General features: G+C 39.9%; 1 protein-coding gene across 1 annotated transcript in view; it reads left to right on the forward strand.

Moving 5' to 3' along the window:
- Nucleotides 1-9,886, forward strand: part of YTHDC2 (YTH domain containing 2) — a 229,445-nt gene extending 219,559 nt beyond the window's left edge. Inside the window, 2 exon segments of the mRNA XM_030193495.1 lie at nt 2,230-2,331; nt 9,792-9,886. Of these exon segments, the coding sequence (XP_030049355.1) occupies nt 2,230-2,310 (81 nt within the window). The 3' untranslated portion in view covers nt 2,311-2,331; nt 9,792-9,886.
- The last annotated feature ends 506 nt before the right edge of the window (nt 9,887-10,392 follow it).

Consider the following 10,392-nt stretch of genomic DNA (forward strand, 5'->3'; position numbering starts at 1 on the left):
ACTGGGTGTATGAGGGCTTTGACTTAGTTATGAAGGATAGATGTTTTATTACTATTGCCCTTAGGCTAATTTTGAAAGCCATTTCTACAAGTAAAATGAAATGATCCGCCCTATGTGTGGGTAAAAGCATGCATGTAGTGCCTTTTCACACTTACTTTTAGTGTCAGAGGATGAAGGCATTCCTGGCTGTGAGGTTGGGGCAGATTTGAAATGTATGCATATTTTTGTGTTTTCGAAAGTATGTGCATATTTCTAGTCTCAAAAACCATCTGCACAAATTAATAGGTATGAATGTGTGTGAGTACTCTTCCTGCATAGTTATAGTTAAACTTGCTATACTGCAGTGTACATCATAAAAATTTAAGACTGAAAAGAACGCCATTTAGAATAGGAAAGACTCATAAAGTGAAAGTATGTGTGTACCTTTACTTTGAAAACCCTGCAACGCCACAGAATGAAAAGTATGCAGCTATAAAATTACAGCAGATACTCATATCCTCATATGTAGGTTGCACCCTAACTTTGAACCTTAATAGAAATAAAATGCAATGACTAATGCAGTGGTTCCCAAACCTGGTCCTGGAGGCACCCCAGCCATTCAGGTTTTCAGGATACCCACAATGAATATTCATGAGAGAGATTTGCATGCACTGCCTCCACTGCATGCAAATCTCTCTCATGAATATTCATTGTGGATATCCTGAAAACCTGACTGGCTGGGGTACTTCCAGGACCAGGTTTGGGAACCACTGGGCTAATGTATAGGTTGCTATCCCCACCTCCTCCCACCCCAGGTCCAGCATCTTCCCTTCCCCATGCAGCCACTGTTGTCTTGCCTTTTCTTGCACTGCTCTGAAAGATAGTATGCATCAGCATGAAGCCTTTCAGTAGACGCCAGCAGTCGAGTGCTGCCACATCCTGATCTCCCTTCAACAGGAAATGCATCATGGAAGCTCCCTTTTAATCTCCTCTTCCTTTCTGTCTGTCTCCAAAGTCCAGTGTCTCTTCTGGCCAGCAGCTTTTCCCTCTTCCCTTCCCCATGTGACCGCTATCACTCTATCTCTCTTGGTGCGACTTCAAAGGTGCTTTGTGCCACTGCAGGGCCTTCCAGTAGAGGCTTACACTCGAGCAGTGCTGTATCCCACCCTCCCCCTGACAGGAAATGCATCACAGGAGGATGGGCTTGGTACACAAATAAGTAGTATTTGCTGCTGAAAAATATAGAACATTTTGAGAGATTTGAAACCTCTAACATTATATGCCAGATAATGTGGATGCAGCCTGCTTTATTCTGTCTTTAGATAAACTTCTGTGTACAGTATTGTAGCAGTATCTTTACAGACAAGTTGTTATTGTTCAGCAAATGAAAATTGTATGTTCAGATTCTTGTGAATGTAATTAAAATGTATGAACATGAAAATGAGGGCCTTGGCTCTTTCCTTTAGTTATTTTTCTGGTTTGAAGCCATTATTATGTATTGATTCTTTTAATCGTTTTCCATTTCCTTAGTTTATAAAGTATGCTAGTATTGTGGATCTAAGATTGATTTGATATTAAGAAACATTTGTCTATAATATTTTAGATTTGCTGGTTGATACGGAGTTCTAGAATGTTGCTACATTTTCTGGTTGTTCACTTTTCTCCCCTGTAATCCATCATTTACCAAGGACCAACATTTTGGCATTCACTACTTGCTTTTCTTTATACCTCCAAGGCAATAATTTAGTAAACTTGAATTGCATGCTCTTTTACTAGTGCCATCTTACAAGAAATTTATACAGTTTTTTTAGAAGTTCAGAAAACAAGCAGTAATAGAAACTGTGCATAATTTAAATATGTTATCAGTAGTCTGGCCTGATGGATCAGCAGCAGCACTGCGTACTGTTGTGCAAGAGACCTGCTTTCAGTTCTTTGAGCTGGCCAGGACTGGGAATGCTGTGGAGGCAATAGTGACAGCCTTTTGAAGGGAGGGAGGGAGTTCTGGTTATTTACTAGTGACACCTACCAGCTGGTATAGATTCTTGGAGAAGTACTGTTGGTGCAAATGCCAGGCTAGTTGGGAAGGAATATCCCAAATAAAGATACAATCTAAACATAAACACTTCTATCTTTTCTAGAAAATAAATATTTTCATGTTTTCTGTCCCCTTTTCACCTGTTCTTTCACAGCTAATATTAATTTATGTGTAACCCATTCTGTTGGCATAGTCTTATGATTTCCTGTCTTTAGGAATTGGAACCCCAGGTTGGAGAACAGTTGTTGCAACTATGGGATCGTATTCCTCTAGGAGACAAAAATCCTACTCATTGACTCGCATTAGAATATGTTAAGGTAGGTATTAGTCAGATATTATTTTGCAGTCAGCCAGAATAGGATATTACTAAAATAGTCTGTGAATCACCTAAGATGTGCTTGTGGCCAATTCAGGATGACTTGGATCCAGGAGCTCTGCATTCCACTTATGTCCTTATTTATTTATTGGGATTTATTAACCGCCTTTATGAAGAGATTCACCCAAGGTGGTGTACAGCAGATTGGACTGGACTATAACTTAGAAGAAAAAAACTGAATGCAGGTTTAGTAAAGTAATTACTTCTGAAACAATATGTCAGACACAATGGGCTATTTTTAGTTATAGTCCAATTTAAGCTACTCACACTATATGAAGTCATAAACCTGAGCTGACCAGTCAGCTGGTCTCATTCATGGTTTTCAGTTGGGTGAAGAATTATTTTAGCAGCTGGTTTGTGCATGAATTAAACTGGAACCATTGTAAGTTGTGATACCTTTTAATTTTGTTTAGGAGCTTTGGTGGGCAGAGTAAACAAGCAACCTTTCTAGTCTCAAAAGGTCATGCGCAGTATCTCTTTTGTTAAGCTAATACAAATTATTTCAGCCTGTGAAGATTTTAGTTACCTAGAGCTGCTTGAATAGAATACAATTTCTGTTAGGATCAGATGCCAGTGATTGTAATATTTGTCAGTGGGAAATCCCTTATTAATAAAAAACAATGATTTTGATCTCCAGAAAGCTCTTAAATGCAGTGTCTTGCAAAGATCTTCACACTGTTGTACATTTTTCAAACCTTGCTGTTAAGTATGCAGTTCAAAATGCACCCGTTTGTTTCACTGATCTCCACAACATATTCTGCACATTCAAAACGAACAATTATAGATACGTTCAAAAAGAAATTAAGGATAAGAAACTAATAAGTCTTCACATTCTGTCACTATAAACCTATATAAGCTCTGGAGTAAATAATCAGCTGGTGGCAGTCAGCCAAAGAGCTGCTCCCAAGATAAATGACGACCACAAGGAAAGGGGCTCAGAACTGCATATTCTGAGCCATCAAATGGTCTGCCCAGGGTTGGCAGTGATTTGGTATGACAGGCTCTGTGGGATTACCTTTTACTTGTGTTGGCATGAGATGGCACATAAATGTCTGGTTAGGTATTAGTTTGATCAGAGCCGGCATCATGTGATGGTCCAATGAGATGACAGAGCCTTATTTCACTATGTGGCACAGGTCTTTGGGGAGTGAGATTTTTTTTTTTCTTTCCCTCTCATTTTCCTAGCTACAGTTTGGCCCTTCTTCAGTTGGAGAATTCTTGGCAACAGTTTATGCAACTTTAATTTATTTTTATTTATGCATTCTTTTATCCCACTATTATCCAAAAACAAATTTTGGTTCAAAGTGGCTTACAGTTTACATTTTGGTGGCGTTACAGTAGTGTTGTGCAATGTGGAGAGGGCATCTATAGTTTGTGTAGTTATTCATAGAGTTTATGAAGAGATAGATTTGAAGAGGAAAAGGTGGTAGCTATTATGTTCAGTTGTACAGTTTTGGTGATGTTTATTCATATAGTTTTTGAAGAGGTAGATTTTGTTACGGATTTGACTGTATCCCATGCCTACATTCACCTCGCCTCCTGGTGACCAGGCCCTATGGCTGCTGTGGACTGTCTTATCCCTGTTTCCCAAACATGTTCCAGAATCCTCCGGTTCCAGCCAAGCCCGTTCCAGCATCCGGTTCCAGCCAAGCCCATTCCAGTCCTATTCTGATGTTCCAGCATTCCACACTTACTTGTGCCCTCATCTGTAATTGCCTTTATTAAGCACCTGGGAACTTTCAGGCTTTCCTTTGCAACAGAGGTCTTCAGATGAGTTTTCGTCTGTGTGTGTTTGTTGCAGTTCCAGCCCTGCTAGTTCTTGTCTTGCCAGTCTTCAACTTCTACTCCAACACTGCTTGTTCCAGCCCTGCAAGCCTTCGGCTTCAGTTCTAATCCTGCTTGTGTTTGCCCTGTTTGTCTTCAGCTTCAGTTCCTCCACTGTTTGTTCCAGCCCTGTCTGCTTTCAGCTTCTATTCCAGCTCTGCCTGAATCCTGGTCCAGCCCAGCCTTTTTGAGAATCCTGAATCCTGTTCCTGCCTTGTTTATTGTCTTGCTTCGAGCCAAGCCCGTTCCAGAATCCAGTTCTAGTAAAGCCAAACCTGTTCCAGAATCCAGTTCCAGCCAAGCCTGTTTGAGAATCCTGTTTGAGAATCCTATCTACAGCTTCGGCTCCAGTCCGGTAGTTCCAGTCCTGCTTATTCCAGCCCTGCTCATCTATAGCTTCAGTTCCCATCCTGCTAGTTCCGGTCCTGCTTGTACTAGCCTGTCTGTGTTCAGCCTCGCTTCCTGTTTGGGTGGTTCACCTGCTGCTGCTGGTCACTGGTAGTGGCCCAAGGGCTCACTACTCCGGACTCCGTGACAGTCCGTAACAGATTTGACAGGAAGGCGACGATATCTTTGTGATTAGCTGTAGAATTTTTTTAAGAGGTAGGCTTTCATTTCTTTTCTGAATTGGAGGAGATTTGGGATGCTTCTTATGGTTTTTGATGTCAACTTCCACCATTTGGAACCCTGGTAGCTAATTCCGGCTGTGCAGATAGTTTTGTACATGGTGTTTTGCAGTTGGGTAGATATAGGAGTAGGTAGTTTCTGTTTACTGGGCTGGCATTTCTTGAGGATAGTTAAATCATGTTAATCATATATTCGGGTGCCATTCCGAATAGTATCTTGAAGGGTGCTCTCTTTGAAAAATATTCTTGCCTTGACTTGTAGCCAGTGTAGTATTTCAAGCAGTGGGTTTGCTCTTTCTTATTTCGATTTCTTGAAAATCAGTCTTTCTTCCGTGTTTTGGACTGTTTACTACAATTTTAGTGTGTTTTCCTTGCACCCTACATATGCTGCATTGCAGTAGTCTAGTGGTGATAGGTATCGTTGATTGGACCAGTATCCAGAAAGATTGTCTAGGGAAATAGTCTTTTATTCTTCTCGGTTTCCATAGTGTTCTGAAGAATTTTGATGTTACTGCTGATATTTGATTGTCCGGTGTTAGATGTTTGTCGAGAATGATTCCTAGTATTTTAAGTTGTGTTTCGAAGTGGTATGTTTGTTGGTTGATTGTGAATTTTTGGTAGGATGTGGGGTTGTGTGGGCTGGATAGTACTAGGAATTTGTTTTTGTCTCTGTTCAGTTTGAGTTCTTCCATGAGGTCCAATCCTTTTTTAATTTTGTCCTGTATGTTTGTGATATTGTGATATTGTTTTGGAAAGGTATGAAGATGGTGATGTAGTCTGCGTATGTAAATGAGTTGAAACCCATTCCATTTTGTTTTCTGAGTGGCGCAATCATTACATTGAACAGTATTGATAATATTGGCGATCCCTGTGGTATCCCGCACTCAGAGATCCATGAGACTGATGTTTGGTTGGACATATTTACAATGTAGGATCTGGTCTTTAGGAAGCCATTGAACCATGTTGCCACTGCACCATTGATTCCTGTGCTGTCAAGCAGTGTTATTAGCGTGGTGTGGTCTACTAGGTCGAGCTCACTTGACATGTCGAATTGTAGTAGTAGTATGTTTTGTCCTTGGCATATATGCTTCTGAATTTCGTTAGCAGGGTGGTTATGACTGTCTCAGTGCTGTGTTGTGGTCTGAAACCTGATTGGGATTTATGAAGAATTGAGAATTTTGTCAAGTATTCCATTAGTTGCTGTGTTAATAGACCTTCCATCGTTTTGGTCAGTAGTGGTATGGAAGCTACTGGTCTGTAATTTGTGATATCACTCATCTTGCTGGTAGTGTTTTTGGGGATAGGTGTGAGTACTATGTCGCCTTTGTCTGTTGGAAATTGACCTCTTTCAAACATGTATTTGGTGATATACTTGACGAACCAGTCTGGTGGGTTTTTCATCACATAGTTGGGGCATTTGTCAAGTAGGCAGTACGCATGCACATTTTTGTCAATATTGTCTTTACTGTGCCTAGTTGTGATGGTTTGAACGTGGTCCATATTCTGTCTGCTGCAGTGTGGTTGTGTGTTTCGCAGTCCTGTAGGTAGTCTGTGATGTTTATTTTTGGTTTTGCAAGGTTTGATCTTTTGTTTGTTATTTTGTTTTTGAAGTATTGTGCAAGATCATCTGCAGTTGGTGGTGTTTCAGTTGTTGCCAATATGTTCTGGGTTTTCAGTATTTCATGAATTCAAATATTTTTTTCGTATTGGTGTGGTCGAGGTTCATATATGTACTGTAGTGTTCTGGTTTTGCTTTCTTTATGCTGTTTATGTATGTTCTTATGGCTTTTCTCCATTGGTTTTGTTTGCGGCCCATGCTTCTTCGAGTTTCCTACAGAGTTTCTTCATGTGTAGTAGTTTGTCATTAAACCAGAGATGTGGTTGTTTTGTGATTTTTTTTTTTTTTGTTTTGTTTTGGGTGGTTTTATTTTGTTTAGTGTGTGTTCACTTGTTTCGTCCCAGTTTATCATGAAGTGTTTATCTTTGGGTGGTATGTCATTGAGTTCATTTATTGTTGTCCAGAATGTGTGGTTGTCTACTTTTCCTCTGGTTGTGAATGTGTGTTGGGTTGTTGGCTCTCTTTTCTTTCCACTTTCTTTCCATTGTAGTGTGAAAGTGAGCTTGCTATGGTCTGACCATGATACCTCTTCCCATGTGTGGTTTGTTAATATGTGGTTATTACTCGTTGAGAATCTGTGGGCTAGTATTTATAAACTGGTGTCCTTTTGTGTGCGATGAGATTCCTTGTGCTGTTGAGAAGTTCCATTGGTTTATGAAGTTCACTAATGTTCTGGTGTTTGTGTCATTTTCTTTTTCTAGGTGCAGATTTGTCACCTATTAATAGGACATTTGGGTGATTGGTGCAGATGTTTGATACGAAGTCCGTGAAGTCATCTTGGGTGTTTGTCCAGTTTCCTGGAGGGTGGTAGAATAATATGATGCATAGTTGGTCAGTTAGTGCTTTGTCTGTGATTTTGCATGCCAGGATTTCAGTTGTTGAGGATGTGTGTTTAGCGTCAGGTTCTGCTGTGAAGGAGAATATATATATTATTGCAACGCCTCTTCCCCTGGTTTTGGTTTTGTGGAAATGTATTATTTTATATCCTGGTGGGCATAGGTCTAGTAGTGCAGGATCGTCTTGAGGTGCAGCCATGTTTCAATTATGAGCAGTAGTCCGAGTTTGTTTCTATCCATTCTCTTAGTAGTGTTGTCTTATTTACTGCCGATCTCGCGTTTATGTAACCTGTTTGTATCGAGACATACGTTTCATGTTTAATGTTGGTTATTTAACAGTTTGTAGTTGTCTGTGTGGTCTGCCTGTTTTGCTGTTGTTGTTTTGTTGGGTGTTGTTCATGTTTGTTTTCATGTTGCTGGTTGTTTGGCCTCTACGTTGTTGTTTAGGTGGTGATTGGGCTCTTCTAGTTGTTGGAGTGCTCATCTTCTTCCTGTGATGCATACTGGTGTTTTGTTCCATGTGGTTGGAGTTGCTGCTGATAGCCCCATTATCCACATTGTTATTGTATAGTAGAAGATCCATGCCCTTAGTTGGACATTTTTGGAGGTTGCTTCTGGCTTTGGGGTGTTTGTGTGTGAATATGTGTGTGCTTGGGCTCTGAGGTGCTTGTGTTTGTGTGTTGCATGGGGTTGGTTGGTTGGTTTTGTTTTTTTTCTTTTACCTTGACTGAATGATCAGTGAAGAATAAAGGTAGCTAGTACATTAAAAACAATACCCGCAGCAGTGAACAATGGCCTTCAATAACGGTCACATGTAAAGGATAAATGAGAAGTGGAAGTTCGATGTGTTATAGAGTAATTGCTACTCAATATAGTGCTTTTGGCAATAGAATTACCCTGAGAGAGAACAATCAAGGCTGAACAATTAATTGTAGTGGTGGTGCTACAATATGTGGGAGGCAAAAGCGTTCAACTATGATTGTCTGTGGCAGTGAGTAATTAGGCAGGTGAAAAGATCACGTCAAGAGTAGCTGCGCATCATGTGAGCTGTGTGATCGCAGGAGTAGATTTTAAATCGGGCGCGCCGGGGGCTTGGGGAACAACACCGTTTGGAGAACACCTTTTTTTTTTTTTTTTCAGTAGTTTGGTGCTCCTGTCAGCAAACTACTTGCTTGGAGAGTGGAGGATGCTATGGTTAATCTTGGCAGCCAAGAGGAGCAGCATAGAGGGCACATACTTGCCGCATCATAATGGCAGATAGGGGAAACCTTCTTAAAGGAAACTTGCTGTCACCCATCATTATTATTATTAGTGGTGATAAAGCACAGCTGAAAAAATATTTTTAAGTATCTAGGTCTCTGAGATTTGTTTTGTGACCCTTGGGCCATTTAGAACATTTTACCTGTTGGTACTGTTTTTAGAACCTTTGGGTCCAAATCACCCATAGGTACCGCCCTGGGCCCACTGGGTGTATGTTTTAAGTTCTCTATTTATGTTAAAATAATCATGTGAAGAGAGGAAATCTTAAACTATTTCAGTCAAGTAGATGAAGACTGAGAGGGAGGGGCAGGGGCTGCATAGGAAGAAGCACTGAAGCATGTCCAAAGAGCCTTCTAAGCTCTTTCTGGGCTCTTGGAGGGTGGATTTCATCTGGTGCTATCAGGGTGACGATACCCATGTGTCTGGCTGATTATATCCTGCTTATCCAAGGAGAAAAACCTGTTCCATTATACCATAGACCTGAGACTGGGGAAATGATTTCACCTTTCAGCAAAACAATGATCCTGTGCACAAAGCAAGCACAACAATACAGTGCTTCAGCAATAAGAAGGTGAATGGGCCCAGTCAAAGCCCAGACCAGCATCCTATAGAAAATCCGTAGAAAGAGTTTGAAGGCTGCAGTCAACAAATTATCTTCCACTGACCTGAGCTATTCTGCCAAGAAGAATGGGCAAAAAAAGCATCATCCCACTGGTATAAAGTTGGGAGACACACTTATCCTAAATGATTCATGGCTATTGTTGCTGCAAAAGGTGTTTGTATTCAGTCACGACTTTTTAGTTTCTTATTAATAGCTTTTTGGATATTTCCATTTGTTACTGTTGTGCAGATCGGTGAAACAATCTCCTACTTTAATACATGTTAGAATATGAAAAGTGTACAAGGATGTGAAGATTTAAGTGATGCACTATTTCAAATTTGAACTGGACACAAACTCTTTTGTGTTAAGAAGAATGGATGCACTTTACATATTTAATCATGAGATGAGAATCTAACTATTTAAGGGGCCTGTTTACTAAGGTGCACTAGCGTTTTTAGCTCACATTAAAATTAGCGAGTGTTAAATGCTACAGTCGCCCATATATTCCTATGGGCGACTTAGCATTTAGCACGCTCTAATCATTAGTGCGTGCTAAAAACGCTAGTGTACCTTAGCGATGCTTAGTAAACAGGGTCCTAAGTTATTTATTTATCCTTGTGTTTGTATTTTTTTCAGTTGTAGCTGCTATGGAACTTGTCTGTTAATATAATCACCAGAAACGTCAATCTACAGGGGGAAAAAGCACATATATGGACAAAATGTGTTTGAAACCAAGAAATTACATGGAATTGATGATGCACCTTTCACCATAACATCTTTAAAAGTGAGCTGCGATGCACCACTGCAATTACAGGAGAAAGCAGTGGTGATAAACAACATTATGTTTGCTTTGCAGTTCAGTGTTATTAAGATCTTTCGATTGAATAAGTAATGCTGTATTTATGTTTTTGTTTACATGGCTGTCATGGAACGGAAACAGCATTTTTAAAAATCAATTTTAGTTTCAGATGTTAAAGTTTAAGCCAACTGTAACAACTGACATTAATTGACAAATTTTCAAAAGGATAAAGTTGGTAAAATTTTTATTTTATTTTCTGTGAACATTCAAATAGCTAGGTATTAAATGATGGTGTAGAAACTTCAGTTTGTTGAATGCATTGCTTGTTTAGCTGAACCTTGCGAAGGCATTACATTTCTGAATTATTATAAGTTACTGTTGAGAATATTTTCAAATCAACCTTGTAAGTTTGCAAATGGTGTAGATACTAAGCTGACA

Source organism: Microcaecilia unicolor, chromosome 2, assembly GCF_901765095.1.
Source record: "Microcaecilia unicolor chromosome 2, aMicUni1.1, whole genome shotgun sequence".
Classification (NCBI taxonomy): Eukaryota; Metazoa; Chordata; class Amphibia; order Gymnophiona; family Siphonopidae; genus Microcaecilia; species Microcaecilia unicolor.